This window comes from Dermacentor variabilis, unplaced genomic scaffold (assembly GCF_050947875.1).
Source record: "Dermacentor variabilis isolate Ectoservices unplaced genomic scaffold, ASM5094787v1 scaffold_13, whole genome shotgun sequence".
NCBI lineage: Eukaryota > Metazoa > Arthropoda > Arachnida > Ixodida > Ixodidae > Dermacentor > Dermacentor variabilis.
The window spans coordinates 37,476,982-37,502,216 of record NW_027460291.1 but is presented as its reverse complement, the minus strand read 5'-3'; the positions used below and the strand labels follow the sequence as shown (position 1 = coordinate 37,502,216).

At 47.9% G+C, this 25,235-nt stretch overlaps 1 protein-coding gene across 1 annotated transcript in view; it reads right to left on the bottom strand.

The window, feature by feature from the left end:
• Positions 1–13,313: 13,313 nt before the first annotated feature.
• The window catches only part of LOC142566641 (THAP domain-containing protein 6-like), a 69,156-nt gene continuing 57,234 nt past the window's right edge, over positions 13,314–25,235 (bottom strand). The window contains exon 5 of the mRNA XM_075677475.1: positions 13,314–13,673. Within this exon, the coding sequence (XP_075533590.1) occupies positions 13,314–13,673 (360 nt within the window). The remainder of the gene's footprint in view (positions 13,674–25,235) is intronic.

Here is a 25,235-nt window from a genome sequence, read left to right as displayed (position 1 = left end):
TCTGAAGCTTGTGAAAATTCTCTCCATTGTGTAAACTCTGATGGGGAGCACGCCGCGTACTCGCGGTCGTGCCCCCCCCCCCCGGAAGAAGGAAAAAGAAATTGTAACCATCAAAGTAAAAGAGAATATATCGTTCAAAGAGGCACGCAGGCAGGTAGCATACCTACCAAAGAAAAGTTTTGCCGAAGTGGCGCGTCAGGGGGCAGCGTCACAACGGCCTCCGGCGGCTGTCAGACCCACAAACAGTGAGTCGGCAGTTACGCCATCTGCCCCCGCGTCGGTCGCAGCTACCGCTGCTCCGTCAACCAAGGAGAAGGGACCATCGACCCCGAAGGTGGGCGTAGCCGAGGCTGCCTCAACGTCCGAGGTCCCTCCCAGCGCTGGCAACAGCCAGCGTAGCCAAATCCCTCAGGGAGCCCCATCAACCTCAGGGCTGGTGGGCGCAGGGGTCTTGCCCTCCAAGACGGGACTCTCTCTGGTAACCTCTCGGTCGCAAGAGCACGTGTCTGGAGCCTGACTTGAGGCAATGGACACTACACCTGTCCTGAAGGCGCACTAAACGCCTGAGGAGCAGCGAGGCTCCCTCGAACGCTTCAGAAAGGGCAAAACCCCGATTACAGGGCCTCGAAAGAGCTCTGTAATCTAAGGCATAACTTCAGTTTCCGTACACACAAGACCAAGTTAGCTTCATTATGGACACGCTAATTATGCAGTGGAACGTCAGAGGTCTCCTAGAAACCTTGATGATGTTCAAGAACTTCTCTACGAACTCGCTCCAAAAGTGCTGTGTGTACAGGAAACCCATCTTAAATCAAAACACACTAACTTTCTTCATCATTATGCTATTTTTCGTAAAGATCGTGATGGTCCCATCGCATCATCTGGCGGTGTAGCCAGTATACTTGACAAAGTTATAGCGTGTCAACATCTACAACTACAAACGCCCCTAGAGGCAGTGGTCGTTCGAGCCGTACTTCTAAACAAACTTATTACCGTCTGCTCTCTGTATATACCCCCGCATTATCAGCTTCATAAACATGAATTCCATACATTAATAGATCAATTATCTCAACCCTATTTGGTTCTAGGTGATTTCAATGCACACAGCAACCTATGGGGTGACTCTCTTTGCGATGTGCAAGGTCGACTGATGGAACAGTTTCTCTTTTTATCTGGTGCATGCCTTTTGAATAGTAAGCACCTACATATTATAATACTGCACATAAGACCTATTCCTCGATAGACCACAGTATTGCATCCCCCACCCTTTTACCTGATCTTAAATGGAATGTTATTAAAAATCTATACGGGAGCGACCATTTCCCTATAGTTTTGTCTACACCGAAGATGAATGAATGTCCCCCACAGTTTCCTCGGTGGAAAACTGATTCAGCCGACTAGGAACAGTTACGAAAAATTACTCTCATATCGTGGGCCGACGTTTCTGCTCTAAGCCTGGCAGCTGCGGTTGAATACTTCACCTTTTTTCTGACTGACGCCGCGACCAAATGTATCCCAGAATGAAAGGGATGATCTAACAAGCGCCGTGTTCCGTGGTGGAACGAGGAGTGTCGTAACGCGCGTAATAAACAAAACAAAGCATGGGGGTTGCTCCGCGATTCTCCGACTGCAGAAAACCTTGTTAATTTCAAGCATGTCAAATCTCAGGGCAGGAGAACGCGCCGACAATCTAGAAGAGAGAGTTGGCAAAAATATATATCAGGAATTAACTCTTACACGGATGAGACAAAGGTCTGGAATAGAGCGCACAGAATAAAAGGTCGACAACCTTACTCACTACCCTTAGTAAATACACAGGGAGATAGTATGGAAGACCAGGCGAACTATGTAGGCGCACATTTTGATCGCATATCCAGTTCGTCGCACTATTCTGACACATTTCAAAAACAAAAAACACGAATAGAACGGCAGCCATTAGTATGAAAAAGTGCAAAATGGGAGGTATACAGTAGACCATTTGGTATAGCAGAGCTTCAAGCAGCACTAAACGGCTGCAACAAATCTGCCCCAGGCTCTGACCGAATAATATATGAAATGTTAAAGCAGCTGCCATCTGAAACACAAAAAACCCGTCTTTTTTTTACGATGGTATCTGGTCTACCGGCCAGATTCCCTCTGCTGGAAAGAGGCCATTATAATTCCCATTCTGAAACAGGGTAAGGACCCTTCCTTGGCAAACAGTTATAGGCCGATAGCTGTGGCAAGCTGCTCATGCATACTCTTTGAAAAGATGGTGAATAAACGCTTGCTCCACTATCTTGAAACCAACAAAATATTAGACCCATACCAAGGTGGTTTCAGGGAAGGTAGATCGACAATAGACCAGCTTGTCCGCATGGAAATGTACATCCGTGAAGCCTTTATCCACAAACAACTTCTCGTATCTGTATTCCTTGACATGAAAAAGGCATATGACACTACGTGGCGCTTCGGGATCCTTCGGGATCTTTCTGGAATCGGTATACGCGGCAACTTGTTGACCATTATTGAGAGCTACCTGTCTGACAGAACATTTCGCGTTAGGGTTGGCAATGTGCAGTCTCGATAATTCTCACAGGAGACAGGTGCACCGCAGGGTGGAGGGCTGAGCTGTACACCCTTTATAGTGAAAATGAACTCCTTGCATAACATCATACCTCGCACACCCTTTTACTCGGTTTATGTGGACGATGTACAGATAGCTTTTCGGTCGTGCAATCTCAGCGTCTACGACAGACAGCTACAGCTTGGCTTAAACAAACTCTCGAAATGGTCAGAAGAAAATGGTTTTAAATTTAACCCTCAAAAAGCACATGTGTTCTATTCTCAAACAAGAAAAGCATGTCACCGGAACCCGCCATTCACCTTAACGGAGAACGACTATCGGTCAGCCTTGAACATAAATTTTTAGGTATTATTTTGGACACAAAACTTAATTTCATTCTCCACTTGAAATACCTTAAAGCGAAGTGCCTGAAGACTATGAACCTGCTGAAACTACTTTCTCGAAGAAACTGGGGCAGTGACAGGAGGTGTTTGCTTAGCCTGTATTAGAGCCTTGTACGATCACGCCTCGACTACGGAGCCGTGGTGTACCAATCCGCATCGGACAGTGCTCTCAAAATTTTCGACCCAGTCCACAATGTAGGTATACGGCTGGCAACAGGCGCATTTAGGACAAGCCCTGTGGAAAGTCTGTATGTCGAAGCGAACGAATTGCCTTTACACCTACGCAGAACATATCTAAGCTTCTGCTACTTTTTAAAATGTAAATCGAATAACAAACATCCGTGTTACTCAACTGTACTTGACTTGTCTTCTGCAAGACTTCACCGTAACCGCCCACCTGTTCGAGCTCCTTTGTCTGTGCGCTTAGAACAACTGGCTAATGAAACCGGTATTCAACATCGTGAAACAGTCCTAATGACTCCCACTAACCTTTCACCACCTTGGGAATGGAAGACTATTGAGTGTGATATGCCTTTCGTCGCAATAACAAAGCATGCGCCTGAGGTGCATATACATTCACACTTTCTCGAACTCCAGGCGAAGTAAACCTGCGCGGAGTTTTATACAGACGCTTCAAAGTCTACTTATGGTGTAGCTTATGCAGCACTCGGACCTTCATTTTCAACGTCCGGTGCATTAAATCCAAACACTAGCATTTTCCCAGCGGAAGCATACGCGATCCTCTCTGCTGTTAAACATATAAAACAAACAGGTATAACAAAGGCTGTCGTATTCACAGACTCATTAAGCATTGTTAGTTGCATATCAAGTCTACGAAAAAACAAAAACTCTATCGTTAATGAAGTCTACAACCTTCTATATTCAGCATACATGTCTAAGCAAATGATTGTTCTTTGTTGGGTGCCTGGCCATGGAGGCCTAGAGGGCAACGTAGCTGCTGATGAAAAGGCTACATCCGTACCTTTTTGTGATGCAAACATTAAGATACCTGTACCCTACACAGACCTTAAGCCATTTTTACAGCATAAACTACGGAAATATTGGCAACGGCAATGGGACACTCAGGTATCCAACAAACTGCACCTAATCAAACCAAAAATAGGGAACCGGATCTCTGAGAAAAAGACAAGACATCAGGAATTACTGCTTTATAGGTTAAGAATTGGGCACACCTATAGCACTCGCTCGTATAGTCTAACTGGAACTAACCCTCCGACATGCATAAGGTGTGGAAGTAGACTTACAGTCCTTGATGCTCTCGTTCAGTGCCCATTATTAGAAGAGGACAGAAAAAGTTCTTCCCTTCCTTATACCGTCGTAATATACCTCTGCACCCAGTCTTCTTTTTAGGCAATGACCCTCTATTTAATTTTTAATCAGTACTCAAGTTCTTAGAAGAAACTAATACCATAGAAATCATTTGGTCAGCCTATTTGTAGCATCACCTATGCATATAGGCTATAGCTCCAATGAAATCACTTACAGAGCACAGGCCTCGCAGCCCTTGCGCTGAAGGGCTCTGCAGAGGCACTGGTGCTGCTATAAATTAACATGTTTTAGTATCTAATTCTTCACAACGTACTTTTACAACCATAGGACTCACTTTTCATTGGCATTATTTTAATAGATACATATTTTACACCATTTACAGCGAATATTTTAGGCCAATATGCAGCCACTCGATTACCACCATATTCAACGATACTCATTGCCATTCATCACCAAATGTCATGGCGCTCTTTGGCCATTTCTGGCCCTTGCGCCAAGAAACAATATCCATCAATCAATCAATCAATCAAATCATGTCCGTGGCACAAAATGTCCCCGGATCCCGCGGACGAGTGAAGATGACCGTTGGCACGGGCTGCTGAGGCGTTGTCGCTTGTGTCGGTTGATTTGCCATTGTGGCGGCAGGCAGAGAACGTCCGCTGCGAAGTTCCGTGATTGTACCCAGCACCTTCCACCAAAATTTTCCAGGAAGAAAGCAGGCCCACGAGTGTAAAATAAGGTATATTTACAACTGGTATTTAAGGAGTTCAGGCAACTGCCAGACTTCGTGTTCCTCTAGTCCATATCCCCTTCTTCTTTCCCTTCACCGTAACAATATGCGCGCATGCGTATGTGTGTGAGGGAGAGAGAAAGGATTGCTTTGCTCACATCTACTCTCAGATAGACATGCAATATGCAGTTTATTTAAAGCAATGTATAAATCCGCGCGACAAAACCGAATGAAACTGCATTAATAGCATTATTTCTTGCTGAAGCGAAACTGAGGCAAAAAGAAAATGCCTATGACGTCAGTGTCGCCGCACTAAATGTGCACCATCATTGCGTCGTATCGCTTCTGTGGCCCAGCAATCTTCCGGAGGTCATGCTCGGTGCTATACCAATAATAAAAGATCAAACTGCTTGCCTTCGAAAAAATTCACCGACTATTACGTTGCTCCCTAATGCGCAATTTGAGCTAAGTTCTATACATGTTTTCATTTCGTAATATATTGGTTGGCGCGGGCAATCTGTCTCGTGCGGCACGTTGCAAACAGAGCGAAGCGTGGCGCCACCACCTCGCTAATCAGGAGATCGCGAGAGCAGCACGTGGCTGACGCGTGGCCACGATCCACAGCAGCCGCCGCCGACACACCTCCCAGACGATGCGCGATAGTCTGGCACCATCTTGTAGTCATCGCCGCCGCACTATGCTTTTCTTCTCGCCCTTTCCCTATACCCTCCTCCTCCACTTTCCTCTTCGCGTCTTTATCCCCCGCTGAGCTCCGCGTTCGCCATCATCTTTCGCTGGGCTCGTTCGCTCGGCTACGCCGACACCGCAGGAACGGGCGCCCAAGAGCGGCGTTAAAAAACAAAGTGAAATAACAAGAAAAGCGGACTGGCCGCACCAACCAACTTGCTCAAGGAGCCATCCCATATTGATGACAATGCAAACCTCAGAAAATGGTGCGCTCGGTGAGGCGGGCGTTATAGACGTTGTTTACCCGCGTCAGTTACGCCTTTCAGAGAGCGTTCAAATGCAAAAAATTTCTTCGCGTAGCTCTTGCAGGCGCTTGTTGAAATACAATTTATTCGCCCTGTTAGACCATCTAGAGTACGGGCTCCAAACTACTAATTTGCTTTAGCCTACAAAGGTAAATTATTATGAAGGTATTCACCTAATTTCGTTAATTACGCACAAAACTACTCAATTTACTCCATATCAACAGGTTACCAATCTGGACTTCCGAATGATAATGTCAGGGTGTTTTTCATTCAACTATATTTTTTGATTTGGTACAGTTAAACATACTGCCGCAATACTGATGCCTCAATAGAGTTCTCATAAAGGAGGTGCAAACACTTGGACACGTTTTCTTGACACAAAAAAAGTTCATGCACGTAAATGCATGTGGCCAACCGTGCACTTCGGCTTTTACAATGGAGTGTCCCACATTATACAAGAAGCTCCTGATCGCTACGATAGGGTACGTGCAAAGGAGTAACTCAAGTGAGCCTCTTTGAAGTCGATTGGCATTTAAATATTCGAAATATATATTTTTTGGAACATTTGTTCCCTGTCATTATCGAAACCTGATTATTAAGCACTTCTTTTCTTTTTATGTCCTCTTAATCTCCAAGTTGATTTCTTTCACAGCCTCTTGGATGAAAAAGTCCGTTGGGGATAATAAACTATTTCGTGTTAAGAGTAAGCACACGCAACAAAACTAATAGTCTACTTACCGTTATTCACTCAATGAAAATTTAGCACCCCTTTACAATCATGTTGTAGGAATGGGAAAGAACAAGACACCATAGAGAAAGGAATTCAACAAGCGGGTACACTCGGCAAAAACTGGCAACGGGAAACACGTCACGCCTAGTGTCAACTCCTTCCGTTAGTTGACGCGAGCATCAGAAAAACAGAATGTGAAATGAACTTACAGACAACGTTGTATTTTTTCCCCACTAAAACTAAAAAAGTTTTGCTGGTAAATGAACTTCTACTTTGCGACTTATTTTCTTGCGTTGCCTAGCAACAAGCTAGCGGCAGCCAGACGCGCGTGCATACGTCATGCACCAGACATGCCACAGAAGCGAGCGAGGCCGGCGCTGCGCATGTGAAGCTCGCGTGCTCGGCGACCCGTCTGTTTTGGATGTAGCCCGTTCTTTGGGCTCCCGGCGTTCTCTTGCGTTCTGTCTACATTTCGACACAGCACCGCTGCACTACTGGACTACAACAAGGTGAAGAATTCTGTTGGACAGTCTGCGACGCCCTTCAATCACATTTAGGCTTACTGCACAAAACAACCTATATAGGGATGCAGTTATCGAAATATAGCTCCGCCGTCCAGGCCTAGTCAATTTGAGTTAATTACTCATACTGAGAGATGTTTGCGGCGCTTTGTATGAGCCCAAGCATTATTATAACTTTCCGTCACAAAGCCGCACCTGGCTTTGTGACGGAAAACACCTCGGCCGTGTGACGCAGTTTCGCTTCTACTGAATCTTACCTGGACAAGTTTCGGCGCTTTCTGTGACCCCAGACATTATTGTAACTAATATCGCTACTTTTTGGGTACTTTTGAAGCACCGTCACCGCGCTCGGCGTAGTGGCGCAGTTAGCGAAAAGCAGCTCGGCTGTGTGCCGGAGTTAGTTTTTCGTGTACTGAATCTTACTGGGAGTAGTTCGTGACGCATTCTCTGACCCCAAATATGATTTTAATTCATTTCGTAACTTTTTGGGATACTTCTGAGGCATGCTCGCCACGCCTGGGGTTGTGAAGCTGTTAGCAAGAAAGCAAGCCGGCCGTGGTGAGTTAGTTTTGTGTTTACGGAATTTTAGTGGGACAAGTTTGTGACGCTTTTTATGACACTGCAACAACGTACACCTTATTTCGGTACTCACGCTTGTCGAAAACGCGAAGAACGATTGCCGAGAATCACAACACGGGAGTGTGTTGCGTGTGCCGGCAGGACGCGTAAAAGATAACGCCGATGAGCCCAAGAACTTGAAATTTCTGTCTTCTGAGCGACTGAAAACAGGCTTTGCACTCACAAATATGTCTTGAGTGCGACTAGAAGGCATTCTGCGAGCTTGTAACATGGTCTGGCTGAGAGCCTGTGTTATAGCCACCTCTGCGTACTTGGCGTACCACCGCGTCGACTCAGGCCAAGTTGTTTTGGAAACGCGCAGTCACCCGTGTATTTATGCTCTTAAAGTACAGGAAATAATGCCAAGGAAGGGAGGGATTCTTGATAATCGGATGTTTTCTTCACATTTTATGACATTGTTTTGGAGGAGTCTATTTGCTACAAAATGTATGTAAAAGTGAATTTATCTGTAATGCCGCTCATTCAGCACGTCTCGCCTCTACACGCAATATTCCTGTTAGATCAGTATACCAAAATGATACAGGCTTGTAAGTTACTTTTATTCAGCTGATGACATCCTGTGGAGCTTCGTGCGGCAACGACTGCTGCTTACCTGGTGCCACAACTTTGGATGAATGCACAAGAATCCCGGAACGAGCATTTATATAGAGCCAAATAAACATTTCATCACTTCAGAAGACGTCTTGCGTTTTCTTTATGAAATTGCACGTGACACAGATTCGTTGGAGTTTTGTAAAGATCGTTTGCAATCATTTTTACTAGTAAATGATTCCGCGCCAAGGCCGGGCTAGGTTCAGCAGTAGCAGCGAATAAAAAAAAAAATGCCGCGCCGATCAGCGGAGCCGGCGTGGCGTGTACCAACTCGCGTTTAAAACGCGCGCGCCCAAAACCGAAACCGGAAGGTGTTAATACCATCCGCTTGCGGCGTTACAGTCAATTCGGCCGCTGGGCTCTATGGGTGTGTCCACTCTCGTTGAAATTTCTTTCTCTGTGAAGACACTTTCAAAGTGCGAGTCACGAATATACTTCATGATTACGCGATATTGAGTGCAGAAAACGAACTAATGCTCAAAGCACAACGACCACTGTGTGCAGAGTTGCCCGTCGTCAGAATTAAATCTATGGGTCAAGGCATCGGTTAGACTTCAATCTTCGTTCATTGCAGCACACTCGCTGGCGCTCGTGATGGAGAACGTACGCCAGTATTCGGTTCACAGGCGCGATAAGATAACAGTATTTCGGTGTTGCACCGGTTACAGCATTCTGAAAATTGCGAATACCCACTTGAGTGTTGAGCCAAGCGATAGCTTAGTGACAGGGTTTATAGGTTGAAAAAAGGTTTCCAGAAAAGAATGAAAATGTGGCACAGTCGCCTAAAGCATTATCTGAAACATTGTGTGCGTGGTAGAAGGGTCCCTCGAGACTGCAATGCGGCGACGATATACCGTACGTTGGAGAGCCAAACACTGTTCCAATTACTGGTATCTTGCGAACGAGTATTTCTTGCGTCAACGTAGCCGTGCAGTCTTGGGGCTGCTTTTACCACGGGAAATTTGTCAGAGCTCATATTTAACGCGACTGTACGTTTAACCGTTTTGTTGCAATATCCCTGCAGTTTCTTCTTTCGGACTTAGACAGCAAACTATATATGTCGCAACGCCCTCATCTAAAAAATTTCAATATTTTTCGCTCTAACATACATGTCTGTGGTGCCCCATCTATCACAAATTACCGAAAAAATTATGCAATACTTTCCTCACAAAATAGTTTACAGGCACCTGTTCGTTATTCCAGATGACGCGACTAGAAGGCATTCTACGAGAGGAAAGCCAGGCTGATGCTACGAATGCTCCGAAATCTAATCGGGAGAGCGCACAATGTCCTCGCACCACCTTGAGTGATGCATCGTACCGCTGAGGTACTTCTATAATGTAGGACACTTCATTTCCTAGAAATAAGTGCACGGTTGGGCACGTGTGATCAAAGTTGATGAACTTGGTCTGCGCCAAGAAAACCTGTCCATTCTTTCGCACTTGCTTTATCAGAAGCGCAGTACATCATCAATAGGCCGGACGTTTTTGCCTAGCTCCATGAAATAAAAAAATGAAAAAATAAATCTCGTAATATTACGTTATCATTCAAATGCTCAGATGGTAACCTTTAGATACGGAGTAGGCTTGGCAGTTTTGCGCATAGTTAACGCCGCTAGAGTAATCAATGTCATCCTTATTGATCTTAGGTGGCTAAAGCAAATAAGTAATTTGCAGCCCGTCCTCAACATTATCTACCTGAGCGAAGAATCCTATTCTAAGAAGCTTCATTAGGAGCTACGCGAAAAAGAACTCTGCCCTTCCACTTTGTGAAAAAGCATGACCAGTGAAGCTTTGTATGTTGGCCCCTTAATGGCGAACTGCACCTCCGCCGCGGGTCGGCCCGGCTTTGCACAATCTCCGAGATCGGCCCACGTATGGGAATTGCTTAACGCCTGCTTCTCCTCCGCCGTGGGTCGGGCCGGTATTGCACTATCTTCGGTATCAGTCCACATATGAAGAGTGCTTAAAGGCTGCTTCGCCTCCGCCACGGGTCGGGCCGGCATTGCACAATCTTCGGGATCGGCCCACGTATGGGGAGTGCTTAACGCCTGCTTCACCTTCGCCTCGGGTCGGGCCGGTATTACACTATCTTCGGCATCGCCCAAGTATGGGAAGAGCTTAACGCCTGCTTCACCTTCGCCTCAGGTCCGGCCGGTATTGCACTACTTTCGGTATCGGCCCAGGTATGAGGAGTGCTTAACGCCTGCTTCACCTTCGCCTCTGGTCGGGCCGGTATTGAACTATCCTCGGGATGGGCCCCCGTATTGGGAGTGCTTAACGCCTGCTTCGCCTCCGCCACGGGTCGGGCCGGTTTTGCACAATCTTCGGGATCGGCCCACGTATGGGGAGTGCTTAACGCCTGCTTCACCTTCGCCTTGGGTCGGGCCGGTATTGAACTATCCTCGGGATGGGCCCACGTATGGGGAGGGCTTAACGCCTGCTTCACCTCCACTGCGGGTCGGCTCCGCATTGCACGATCTTCGGGATCGGCGCAGTTATAGGGAGTGCTTAACGCCTGCTTCACCGTCACCTCGGGTCGGGCCGGTATTGCACTATCTCCGGGATAGGTCCATGTATGGGGAGTTTTTCGCTTACAATAACGGCACGAAAATTTCCAAGGACAGTAGAGGCATGCTGCTTCGCTGTAAAATGTTTTGTATATGTAAACACTCTCTGAAAGCATAACTGAGGCGGACAAGACCGTCTATAACGTTGAGCCCATCACCGCGCCCACCTTTTTGTGATGTTGCCATAGTCCTCAATGGCTTGCCTCCGTGAGCAAGCTTGGGTCAGCCAGCCAGCCTGTATTCTTTTTTTTTCTTATTTATTCACTTTGCTTTTTGAAGGCAAACAGTTTAAAATTTTAAAGCTGATGTAGCTGCGAACGTGTGCCACTGAAATCATCTACCGCCGCAGAATGGATGCATAACGCGAAATGGTGCAGGTTTTACGCGTTGACTAGCATCAATACATTTCGCTATCGCCGAAGGAAGGAACATAGCAAACTTGAACAGCATAACAAAGACAGCTCCTCGCGTGGCCGTGGCGATGGCGGAAGTGACTTCGTGGCGAAATGCACGAAGGTGATACTGACGTCAGAGGCGATATTTCTTACACGTAATTTTCGCATTGAGAAAGAGATATTGCTATAAAAGCAGTGCCATTCACTTTTATCGCGTGAATTTTTGAATGAGTTTAACTACACTCTACACCCCATCTGTGGTTCATACACACACACAGGCAGAGATGCGCGTGCGGACACAGGCATCCACTCACATGTTCACATGCATGCATGCATATGCATGCTCAAACACGAACACAAACGTTCGCACACGTACACATTCACACGCGTCCATGCATGTGCGCACGAAAGCGCAGACTCAGATGGCGCACGCACATACACCCGCGCGCATGTTCACACACTCACGCATGTGCTAACGCTGTAAAACGCACGCGCGCGCACACTCAAGACGCAGACATGGATAAGCACTCTCTCTCCTTCTCTGTTGTCTCTCAAAAACTTGTGCGTGCACAGACTGAACGGAACTATCTCTGACAGTACTGTTCCAACGTCAGCTGTAATAAATCACTTTGTGGTTTAAATTTGGCGCCGCTTCTTCGAGTTACTGTGCCCTCTGCTGAGAGGTTCCAAAACCATTTGCTCTTCTCGTGCGGCGTCACCGTGCGGAGGCTACGACAAAACGCCGTAAATGCATAAGTTGTTAGACGGCAGTATACCCTCTCAGCGTTTTCAGTTGCAGCTTTTCGAAACTCGGCCGATAGTTCGAAACATTATTTCCTAAAAATTGTGCGCACTCAGTTGCGCTGGTACATTGCCGTGAATTTCCGCAGAATGCCGAAGGGGCGATGTCCGAAATTCCTGGGTATTCCAAAAAAGTACTTCAAAAAATGACGGCGTCAGTTGTAAGAACCAATTGCTGCCGCCCTTATGGAACGTTTCAGGAGTTCAGGGCCCAAAGGATTATTAAATATTGACGCTTTGTTTTTCGTTCGTAACGCCGCATAAATTTCATTCGATTTTCGTTAAACATGAATGAACGCCTTGAAACAGTGTACTTTAGTATGGGCCACGGCAGTAGGACTATGAGAAAGAGCGCAATTAAGGTAGGAGATATCTAATGACAACACTCAAAGCGATAGTAACCAATTAGATGCACACTTCGATTTGTCCTTCAATAATATTTTTGAACCAAGGATAAACGTCAATGATCGAAACGTGAATGTATTCGTCTAGCTAGGCTGCGGTGAGTAGCTGCATTAAATACTGCAATATGTAACTAGTATCTAATTGTTTGTAGAAAGAAAATAGAGGCAAATGCAACCAGAAATTATCCTATTAAGTGCATCACTTTGTAAGCTTACAGCATTGATAGCGCTGCTGGTTATTTCAAGGAGTAATTCCATAACTCATTTTGTTGCTTCCATTACAATGACCCTCACATCACCACAAAACAGCCCCCCCCCCCCTCCGCGACACTGAGAACGATGTGGTTAAATTTAAATGGGCAGTTTTATTACTTCGGAAATACAAAATTGCAATGATAAATTAGTCAAGGAAAAGAAAATCTTTAGGAATTCGTGACGCCATTGTGCGTAAAAAAAATTTGCGCCGTCTCTGCTGCGCCTGCGCAAGCACCACCACCTCATGCCGTCGCCGTCGGCTGCAAGGTGTCCCGTCAACGGCACGTAACAGCCACCGTGGGGCCAACGACTGCAGCTCCGAGCCCGCACTCCCCGCGCAGCCGATAGCAGCGGCACCTTCCAGCGTTGCTAGTCCAGTGGCCGCGGAGCAATACGTCCGAGGGCGCCGCAGACGCCACTCGGAGCTGTACGTTGAGTTCGTGGGACTCAACGCAGCCCCAGATGACGAGGTGCCTCAGCCAGAGTTGCTGATCGCTGGGAGGACGCCCACCACGCAACCCTGTCCACTGCAGCAGACGCGACGATCCTCTTCCAGGTGACGACGGTGTTGACCTGCTTGTCGAGGATACGCACGTGGACGACTCGAGGAGCGACGTCTCGGCGCTTGTCCGTCGCTCTGATGTCCCGCCAGCGTCCGTAGCTCCCACCGGCATGCCTGATGTGGCAGGGGTGTTGCTTCCAGGCCAGGTAGCCCTGAATGGAGAGGGCAGGTGTCTGCATGCACCAGTGGTCGCGTCTCGACTGGCCACGGGTCCCTCGTGGTGGTCTCGCCGCCAGTAGCCGCTGCTGTGCTCGGAAGCACAGGTACGTGAAGTAGCGTGAGCCCACCGGTCGCGTCGCAAATCACGGTCGTCGTGTCCTTCCACTCCTTTCGGCGACTTCAGCTCGCGGAACGGAGACGTGGTTCGGAACGGTTATCGCCAACAGACACGTCAGAGAACGTTGGCACGTGCTCTTCGTCTTCGTTTTCTTCGTCGCTTCCTCGGGCTAAATGTGGCTGATGCTTCAAAGCGCAAAGAAAAAAAATTTAAAAAGGCAATAAAATTTTAAGAACATTATAAGGACTCTGCCTTCTTTATATTTATTTTCCCTAAATTTGGCATACTGTTATCGGCTGTTAGGTAAACCCAGAAATTCAGTTTTTTCTTTTATTTCTGTGAATAAATATTCAAAATAGAACTCATTTCACGCGAGTTTTATTACGGGCCATATAAAATACACTATAATTTCCAATGTGTGTAGCATCCGAAACATTCAGGCTCCTGTACTGTAATTATGAAGTCGGCCACCGCATAAAAGAGCCAAAACAGCGGCAATTTTTTTTTATGTCAGTACCCTTCAATTACGGGGTGATCATTTTTAAGCTTTACGGAGTTTTCGAATATCGCCTGTCGCAGATAGTATAATTCTTGTGCTTCAGCGGGATTATTCGAAGAGGCGGACATTTCTAGCATGAGATACCGAAACACCAGTTTAACTAAATAACGGAAATGTACTAATTAACTTTTCTCATAAATTATATAACGGCACATGTTGCAATTTATGAATTCTAGCGGGCGCGTTTCCCGACTTCCTGCTTCCAGATGTCCAAAATGCTTACGCTGCTACTTTCCGTATCGTAAACAATTCCGTACAAATTAATTTTGGAAACCAGAAGTGAGCTATAGAAACGCGCATTTGTCACGCTTGTTGTAGACGCCCGAGAATGACTTCTCTACCTTCTACCGCTACCTACGCCTGTAAGATTGCGGACAGGTGCCAGCGCCACTCCTTCCCCTAGCGGAGATGGCGTCACCGTGTATAACGTCACCAGCACCGGGAAGCGCTCGCGATGCTCGCGTTCTTTTTCTTTATTATTATTATTATTATTATTATTATTATTATTATTATTATTATTATTATTATTATTATTATTATTATTATTATTATTTATTTATTTATTTATTTATTTATTTGCAAAATGGCTCCTCGCGTCGCCATTGTTTCGCGATGGTTCGGCGCTCGGGCAGCCAAGGATCCCGGTACTGCTGCGTGGTGAACTGTCACAACACTGAAGAAACATCCGGGCCCGGCAGCCGCCTCTCAAGTGCTAGAGTGGCCCGCGTAAATGGTATACATGAAAAGGAACGTAGGTAGGCATGGATTGCCACCGTCCATAATAGAATCAAGTAAACCGGAAAGCGAAAGCTTGCCGTTTTACTTCATGCTTGCCATTATCCGCGGCAGCGTTGTTACCTTCTAGCTCAGTCGTGGCAGTTTGGTCCGGCCGACATGAATATCGCTGCAGCTCTGCGTCCACGTGCTTTAGAGTGACGCATTGAACATCGGCAGTTTGCCGCATGCGACCCACATTGTGCTTTCTCGTGTAGCGCGCACTTTATTGGTAACATTTCGGCAGTATAGCAAACTGCAAGCAGCGGAGCGCTTTAGTACAGCCGCATGATTGGGTAGCCAATTTGTCAAAATGTTGCGGACCGTGCTGTGCGCCATTTTGACTCCGCGAGTTGTGTTGCGAGAGGAGAGCAGCAGCAGTTTCAATTGCTTTGACGTTCGGTCATTGTTTAATACTTCTGCACTTTCGCAACATAGGCACTTTTGATCGCGATCAAAGCCCGACGCGCAACATATGTTTCGCAGGCCTGTAAATGCGCTGGAAGTCAAGGACGAAAGAAAGGACAAGACACACGTGTGTCTTGTCCTTTCTTTCTTCCTTGTCTTTAAGCGCATTCGCACGCCGGCAGAGCTGAACCAAATCGCCCAACTAGCTGTGTCGAACAAATGTTTCAGTCGCGTTCAAGAATGGTAGCTGTTGCACGGTGCAACTATCCGGAGTGAGTTGGTTGAGCTCACTCAGCATTACAGTGCAGACGACAGCCCATCGTGACCTACTGGATCTGGATCCTGCAAAATTGTGGTCGAAAGTGCCCGTGTAAGAGCACTCGATCCGGATTCAACTCAACAGCGCTCCAAAGTGCCCGAATGACTAGGGTATATATAAACTCATCATTGGTTTCGACACCTCAGAGACTTCACAGTCGTGTCTCGAGACGCGATGGTAAAATTGACTTTTTTAGTACTTCTCTGGTAGCCTTCCACGGCAGTTTCTCTCACTTTTTTTTTTGAATCTTTGGCGAATCCTTTGCCCCTTTCTTCGTTTTCGGTTTTATCATGGAGTGATATCGCATCAAATCACGCCAGTCGCTGCACCTGTGCGAAGTTGCCGCTCCTGCCCACACTCAGCGGTGGCAGCCAGCGGAGGCTACTAGTCCTAGCGTCCCCTTTATAAATGGACTCAAGTTACATGCGAGAGCCTGCTCGACTGACTGCGCGACACGGATAAAAAATTTCGCATGCAAAAACGTTGAATATATTAGCATGGGAAAGCGAACAAGCGCAACTTACTTGACGCTGCCAATAACAACTGTGATGCACGCTTGTCTCCTTTCTTGCACTACCTAAATGTGTAGAACTTCACAGGCAGGTGCCGGCCCTTCGTGATTTCAATGCTGTTGTGGTACTGAACGACAGGCTCCCGCGGACAAGTGCGCCGGAGACACAACCTCGCAGCCCGCACTCCCGTACACAACACGCGTACTCGACCACGCCGAACCACGCTGGGTGGCGACTTCTTCATTTGGTCCCGGGAGCAGCGCTGCTTGACAGCGTCCGTCGACCACGGCGACAGACACTGTTCAGCACCCTTCCGACGGCGATTCGTCGCGTTTGGGGACGTCTTCTTGGATAATAATGAGGCATTGCGCGCCCGCAAACATGTGCAGGCGAGCATGAGAGCGGCCACGGGGCCCGCAGCGACTGCTTTCCCGTGGGAAAAGGATTCGTCCTTTCTGGCGCCCAAGCATGGGCTAGCGAGCCGGGGACCCTCACCAGGTCCGGCCAGTTTGAGCTTGCAGGCCAGGTGCTTACAATGCGCGCTAAAATCGTGTCTGCTAAGTATTACATCGCTACGCGCCGCGGAAAGAGCTGCAATTTCAAACCGAACGCCGTTTGCCCTTCTCCTCGCGGGCGCCGTGCTCCCAGGCGGAGAGTCGACGTATATTGCGCAAGTGCGGCTATGTACATCGCACTGCTGTGGCGTCGCTCGTAGTGAGACGTGGCTTCGACAATAATTCGGGGCAAGATCTGTTAGTTGTGTAATCTGTTGCTTCAGTAGACGAATTAAAGTTTAGAGAAATAATAAAACACAAAAGCCGAATGTCTGCGTGTTCTTGTTTTACTTCGTACCGCAACAAGAGAGACGTACTTCGGTTTCGTCTGCTTGTTCCCACGTCGTGCAGTCGCGCTCGCAGACAACGAAACTATGTCATTTTCTACCGCGTTCCCGCGCGCGATCGTGCTCTGTGATCCGCTTGTGTCTGCCCCGGTATTCGTGTAGCACTGACTTGTACCACTACGCAGGTGTTCTCGCGCAGAGTGCAAAATCGTGTCCTCTGCGAAACTAGACAAACGCAACAGCCAGCGCGCGACGCCGTCAGCGGAACTGCACCGCTCAGCAAAAAGCGAGGGAAAAAAATGAAGGCAGGACCCGTGACGTATGAGTCCGGCGTACCTCGCGCTCTGGTATGGGAGAACGCAGGGCAGGAATTTCGCTTGTGGAGGCTAGACGGGGCAAGTGGAGAGAGTGTCCCTCTTGGCAGTAGCTCTAGCCTCTTGAACTCATGGGTGCGCGGCAGTGAAATATTTCTACCTCGGCTATTAATGAGGCAATTTGAAAAATTCTTGCAGCAGAGCGCTCCCTAGAGGGCACGTAACAATTTCCAGCGTAAAACCCGAAATTTCAATGTGGCCTATAGTGAGGAGTCCATGCCAGCCCATTATTACGGTTGCATCCTACGATGTCATGCTACTCGAATAGTTCGGCCTCTCAGAAGACCTGCAATATCTCAAAAGGCGCGTCTCAATAGTGCAACGACGTCGCACCACACAATCTTACAATATATTGCACGTGTCGAGAGATGCCTGGAGTACTTAATGAAGCTCTCGGAGAGTCGCACAGCTCAGGTGATCCAGGCAAACGGCTTCAACCAAACTCGTCGTCGTCGTCTTCCTCGAAGCAGTACCTACTGCTCGTTCTTCTCCAGTGCAATTATCTCCCCGGGGAAGAGGAGCCATCCTGGCTACTTACGGGCAGGATAGCACAGGTCGGTCGAAGTAAGGCTTTAGCCGCTGAACGTGCACAATTTCGCGGCCTCAGCGGCGCTTATGCGAAGGTGGCTGAAGGGGTTCTACCAAATAGTTCCCCCGAGACGTTTGGTTGACCACACGGTGGAGACCCTGGTACTTGGAAGCGAGTTTGGGAAAAATTTCAGGGCTGGTAGCGAGAACCCTAAGCCAGACTAGTGAGTCATGGGCATATGGTGCAGGAGAGGCAGGGATGTCCCGACAGTGCTTCTGTCCCTGCTGATTTTCCAAAGTGCGCGGGCGAACGTTCGGCACTCTTCCGCGTGCGCAGGAGCTTTGGACAGGGTAGTAGCTACCGTTGTGCCAGGCCGATACGGAAGGATGGTATCCATTGTTCAGGAAAGTTCGCGTCCGTGAAGAAGAAAGAACGGGGAAAATCCTGTATTGGTCTGTGTGGCGGTATTATAAGCATACTTCGCGAAGGGTAGGACGCAGTCCCAATTCGTCTGGTCAGATGCGATGTACATGGCTAACATGTCGCCAAGAGTGCGGTTAAAGCGCTCAGTCATTCCATTAGTTTATTGGTGGTATGCAGTAGTGGTACGGCGAATTACGTGGAATTCCTTGAGTAGTGCTTCTATAACGTCAGAGAGAAAGACACGGCCTCTGTCGCTGGGCTGGTGGCTCCGTGGCGAAGTATGATGTTACGCAGAAGAAACCAGGCAACATCATGCGCAGATACGTTGGACAGAGGCGAAGTTTCCGAGTAGCGCGTAAGATGGTCTATCGCCACAATCACCAAGCGGCTGCCGTCTGTAGTACTCGGAAGGGGCCCGTAAAGATCAACTCCGACGCAGTCAGAGCCTCGTCCTGGATAGGAGCCGTCACGAATAGAGAAATGGTGCGCTTGGCGACGCAATGCACGGCTAGGAGAAGGCGCTGATGGATGTGATAGAAAAGCCAGCATAGAAAAAATTAGATCCCACGCACTGTGGGAATCGATGTAAGCGAAGCATTCCGTGCTGGATGCTTTGATTGACGATAATTAGCGGTGATGTGGACGGCTAAACCTTCATTTCTTCCACGTTTAGTTTAACACGAAGTGGTGAGTTGACGTTAAACGCTACCTTGTGGGCACCACTTCTGTTTGTCTGCGTAGTACACAGAATCCACAGGGAGAGTTATTTGCTTGAGGCGTTGTTGTGCACCATATTTCATAACCTCTGTCAGGGTTGAGCATAGTCATTGCCTCACATGGCACATCGCATTGCGGGAGAAGTATTAAACTTGAATTGGATTATGGGGTTTTACGTGCCAAAACCACAATCGGATTATGAGGCACGCCGTAGTGGCGGACTCTGGATTAATTTTGACATCATCATGTTCTTTAACGTGTTGCAAAATCTAAGTGCACGTGCGTTTTCTCTTTCGCCCCCATCTAAATGCGGTTGCCGCGGTTAGGATCAAATCAGTGACCTCAAGCAATGCCATAGCCGCAAAGCTAACGCGGCGACCACAGAAGTGTGAATTTGACGGTCGACCGCTTCCGTAGTATCGCTGGACCCTGCGGTGCGCTTTAATTAATGCGGCTCTACACGCCCTGAATAGTTTGTCCGCTTGACTTATAACCATGGTGTTTATTTTTCTGCAATAGCAGCAACGTGCTGTACTGTACCTTGAACCTAAGCTTATCCAGTTTCCCCACAACCCCCGCCGTATAGTAGTAGGGTTTGCTTGCCTTCTCACGCCACCTCGCCCCCCTCCTTTGTATGGGAACTGCCTCTTCTCCTCCCTCCTTCCTGCAGTTCTATCAACGTCCCCTCTGGACTCGCATCTTAGTAGAAAGGGAAGCGCCGCAGTTTCTGCAATGCTTCTGAGGGCAGTCACGGATAATTACAGCTGTCAAGAGGCTAAAGTGGCGACGGCCGGGGCATTGTGCTCATTCGACGTGGTGGGTTGAAAACGAGTTTCTAGCGTCACCTTTCCTCTCTCACTCGCTCCTGTCATGTGTGCAGACGCTGGTACCCCCCCCCCCACCGCCGAAGCTGTGTGCCTGACAGCAGCAGCCACAGCAGCTGCAGTGGGAAAGTCGAAGGGAGAGGGAAGAAAGCTTCGCTTTAACAATCTATTAATTCTTCTGCGGCTCCGAAAGCCTGTTCGTGGTTTTAAGGGAGGACTCGCATATTGGTACATTCGAATAACTGTGCTCGTGCGACACAGGGCAGCATCCGCGTCTGAATGGTTATGGCTAGAGCGGTACAGGACTCGAATATTATGCCCTTGGAGGCGCAGCGCCCATCGAGCGAGGCAACCTGAAGCATTTTTCAGGGACGACAGCCAACAGAGAGCATGGTAGTCAGTTATTACGTCGAATGGGCGGTCGTAGAGGTAAGGACGAAATTCAGCTATGGCCCAAATGATAGGCAAGCATTCCTTTTCCGTAACGGAATAGTTGGTTTCCGCTTTCGTGAATGCTCGGCTGGCAAATGCAACGACGAATTCATCGAAGCCAGTATTTCGTTGCACAAGAACAGCGCAGGATCGGGGGTGAAGCTAGAAGGCGACGCACCGTCACCCCCGTGAGCGGCCAGGCGGCTGCACTGCTCTGGCCGCTCACGTATACGCCCCCGTAAACCCGGCAATCCGCCCAAACCACTCCCGTTTACCGGAATAGCGCACAGGCTAGAAGTCTCTAATATTGAAGCGAGGTTGCGGATGAAACGGCGAAGGTATGAGCACGATCCGGTGAAGCTGCAGAGTTCTCTTGTGGTCTTCGGTCGTGCGAATTGGCGACGTCTTGGAGTGTGGTTGGATCTGGGAACACACTGTCTATAGAAACAACGTGGCCAAGGATGACTAGCTGCCGGGCGGCGACACGACACTTCAAGTTGAGCTGGAGTCCAGCATCGGCGAGGCAAGTGAGTACGCGTTCGAGTCGAATGAGGTGAAAAGAAACGTCCGAGGAAAAGATGACAACGTCATCAGGGGAGTAGCCAGGTTCGGGGGGAGGGGGAAGGCTTATGGGGCTTCAGCCCCCCCCCCCCCTGAAATTTTTTCGTGCTGTCATGCGCCGCCCACCAAAGCAACCCCCGGCGCCGGAAATCATGTTCGATTTTGTATAGAATGTCCTTTTCATGCTCGAAAAGCCATTTTAGCGCGAACATTGCGAAATCGGGCTGGATTTTGTGGCAGCGCCCATGCACCGAGAGACGCATCGTAAGCCAAGGAGCTCCATCCGAGCACGAAGTTTCAAAGGCCTTTGGATGGCGAGTGGGCTTGTCGCGGCATCTTGCGGAGGCCTCGGAGCCTAGGGAGCGCTTGGATTTCAATTCTGAAACTTTATGGGTATAAAGTTCTGATAAATTTTTATGCGACAGGTGCATTGGCATTTCCAAAGTCGCGCTTTAGATTTTCAATGTCGAAACTACGTGGGTTTAATGTTGTTATAAACATTTGACGCCAAAGGCGCATTGACTTTTCTAAAGACGTACATCACACCATACAACGAGAAAAGCCAATTCAAGACACTATCAGACAAGTTGGCAAAGCACGCAGCGAGGCCCGATGAGACGAAGCGTTGTGGTGGTTCATTTGTGCCGTCATGCCACAAAAAAGAATATCAACCTTTCTTTATCCAGCGCCAAAGCATCCATGTCAAGACACTAAAGCCAGCAAAGGTAACTACGTTCTTATTTATTTTTCTACTTGGACTTCTATTCGCGAGAACACATTGAGCCTCTTCTATTTTTTCATTCTTTTTTTTTCTCGCTACTTGCGGGCTGCCGATCCAGCCAGAGCACGTGCGTTTTTCTCGGGCTGCATCGACCACCGAGCGGCGCACTTCGATGCTCGTTCGTTTTTCTCTGGCCGAGTGGATTTTCGCCTGGCAGAGTTTTGGACGCTTTCCGGCTAATAGAGGAGAAAAATAAACGATGCATGGTCGCTCGCCGCCATCACGACGGGGACTCAACGGATTGCAACACGTTCACTTGAGCGCCACCTTTCCGAAAAATTTTGTATCGCCGGTGTAGGATACCGAGCGGTATGCGTATGGTTCCCTGTGGACCATGCGTCTCAGCTTTTCTTCGATGTTCCTTCGGTAGCCACACTAGGTTCCCAAAGTAGGCATAGGATTGTAGCCAGCATGCTTTCCTTAGCGTTATTTCATTTCGGCGCCCCCCGCGCCACAAAAGAAAAAAACTGTCGCGGCGCAGTTAATTGTCGCATGGTGAAAGTTCGATTTGATTACTTTTGCGGAAAGTAATGGGCCACAGGACGTTTCAGTTGCCGGATACTCTTATTATATTATTGCGATAGCAGTTTTATGAACACTCCAGGCGCATTCCTGCCGTCGCCATCGCCCCCGTGTTCCGTATATATGAAGCCCACGGGCGGTAACATCATGACCGCGCGCTGCGTGCTGTATGTGCGAGTGAAAGCGTAAGGGGTGGCGGCGGCATGGGTGAGCCGACGATGGCGGCTCTGTCTTGGGTGCGCAAGGGAGAAAAGCGGGGAGGAAGCGCGCCGCCTTCCGTCGCGCGCCAGACATCGTGGGAGTGAGGGGAGGGGAGCTGTGATCTTTGAATCTGTAGTTGCGCAACATGTTTATTTGCCGTGTTTGACGCATCATATATACCGACTTTTTCTTCGATACGTAGATTTATTGCTTATACGTATATTTAAATATCTTGTTGCGACGTTTTGTGTATACGTGCAGTGAACTTTGTTTCCAGTGACACATTTTTGCCCTTTATCAAGCTGTATCTTCGCATTTGTATATTCCATTGTATCTCCGCATTTCTAATTTACGAAGGCGAGTCAAATAAAAGTGAGCCAACCCACCCTGCGCAATAATGGTCCGGTTCATTATCATTGAGGCATGCACGTGGCACAGACGCATCTCTTCTTTACAAAAGTGACCCGCAGGTGTGAGGATCAAGGCTCTTTAATGCTCGCATACACTGGGTTGAACATGGTTGTGTGACATAGTGGACACTCCGAAAGTTGAACACCGTGGTGTCGTGAGGTTTATGACAGATGAAGATGTTTCCCAAGGAGAAATTAGTCGGCGTATGGCTGCCGTGTACTTTGAACATTGCATTTCATTGGCCACTGTGAAGCGTTGGAGCAAACAGTTCAAAGAAGGACGTGAAAGTTGCAAAGACGATCCAAGACCGGGCAAAAGCCACCGTGCATTCACCCCCTAAACAATTGCAAAGGCTGGTTAGAAAGAACGGAGGATAAGCATTGATGAATTGGCAGGGCATGTGAATAACAATCACGGTTCGGGTAACGCCATAATTCATGAACATCTCGGTTTTCAGCTCTTGTGTGCGCAATGAATGCCCAAGATTTTTAACCGCCGCCAGAAGACGGAGAGATTCGGTGCTGCCTTTACTCATCTAATCCGGTATCACGATGAGGGTGAGGAATATTTGTCTGCACTTGTGACTGGGGACGAATCATGGTGCCAGTACTATGAGCCTGACACACGATGGCAAAGCTTACAGTGGAAACATTTGGATTCACTACCCCCAAGAAAAGCAAGGGCCGTCATTTCTGCTGGAAAGATGGTGTTGACTTTCTTTTCGATCGTCAGGAGCCATTATTGATCAAATTTGCTAAACCTGGAGAGACTATCAATTGTTTCCAATATTGTGAAACGTCGGATGGGCTGCATGTCGCAATGAAGTACAAATGACGTGGAGAATTGAGGAATGGGGTCATCTTGCTCCACGACAATGCCCGTCCCGGCTTCGCTGCTGTGGTTAATACAAAACTTGCAAAGTTCAAGTGGGAAACGCTGCAACATCAGACATACAGCCCAGACCTGTCGCTTTGCGACTTCCACATTTTGAAGAATTTGAAAAAAAAAAACTGCTCAAGGGAACCAGATTCGTGTCGGACTGTGACGTGAAAGAGTCAGATACAGACTTTTTGAAGCAGCAACCCAAGGAGTTCTATGAGACGGGAATCACGCGACTCCTTAGTCAATTGGACAAATCTCGAAATGCTCATGGAGACTACTTTTAAATAAAGTGCCCCGTTTGTCATATATTCGCATTGGCTCAGTTTCATTTGATTCTCCCTCGTATATTTTGCAGAACTCCTGCATTTTATATGTGCTCTCTGTTGCGACTATAATTTCGAAGCAATTGCAATACACGACGGGTGACAGCTGCTCCTGCGCAATACATTCTAACAAGCGGCCGCATCATTGAGATTTTTCCCTGATCGTTGCATATGTACAAAAATGTAAACACCGTTCTTGAATGACAGAGAGAGAGAGAAAGAGCTGCAAATGAGAGAAAGGCAGGGTGGCTAACAAAGATTTAATAAAATATTCGTTCTAAACTTGTGCATTTGATGGCCTTTACATTTTTCATAGCAGCGGCATGAACTGCTTCGCTGGTTTGAAAGTGATACAGTTCTAAAGTTCGTGTGATATTTGCTTTACTTTTTCAATATACAGAAAACATAGAAGTGTTGATATCAGTTATTTCGGGCAGAATTTTTGAGAGATACGAGTATATTCTTTTATGAAAAAATGCATATTTTACTTGTCATGACAGTGACTAGCGTTCAAGAAATTGTTTGCAGCAGCTTTCGCAATGGCAACGCAGTTATTGTTAATGTTTAATGTGTTTGATCCCTCGAGAATTTCTATAAGGAGGAGGCCGAGCTGCAAAGTGAGCCCCCCCCTCCTCCGCCCCCCCACAGAACGAAATTTCTGGCTATGCCACTGAATGTGATCCAAATCACAGAGGAATGTCTGCCATTTGAGGTCTAGGAGGATGTTATCTACTATTCGTTCAAATGTGGCAGGCGCATTACAGAGGCCAAAGGGCATTACGGTAAATTCATATAAGCTGTCAGGTGTAACGAATGCCGTTTCCGGGCGATCTGCGTCAGCCACTGAGACTTGCCAGCAACGGGATCGTATGTGCAAGGACGAACAGAATTCAGCGCCTTGAAGGAAGTCCAGTGCACCGTCGATACTGGGAAGAGGATAGACATCTTTCCGGGTTACCTTGTTGAGTCGTCGATAGTCCACACAAAAATGAATTGTCCCATCTTTCTTTTTGACCAGCACTACCGGAGAATACCAGGGACCGTGTGATGCCTGTATCACTCCACGTTGGAGCATGTCTCCTACGTGCTCGTTCATGACACGGCGCTCCGTCGCGGCCACATGGTGTGGGTGCTGGC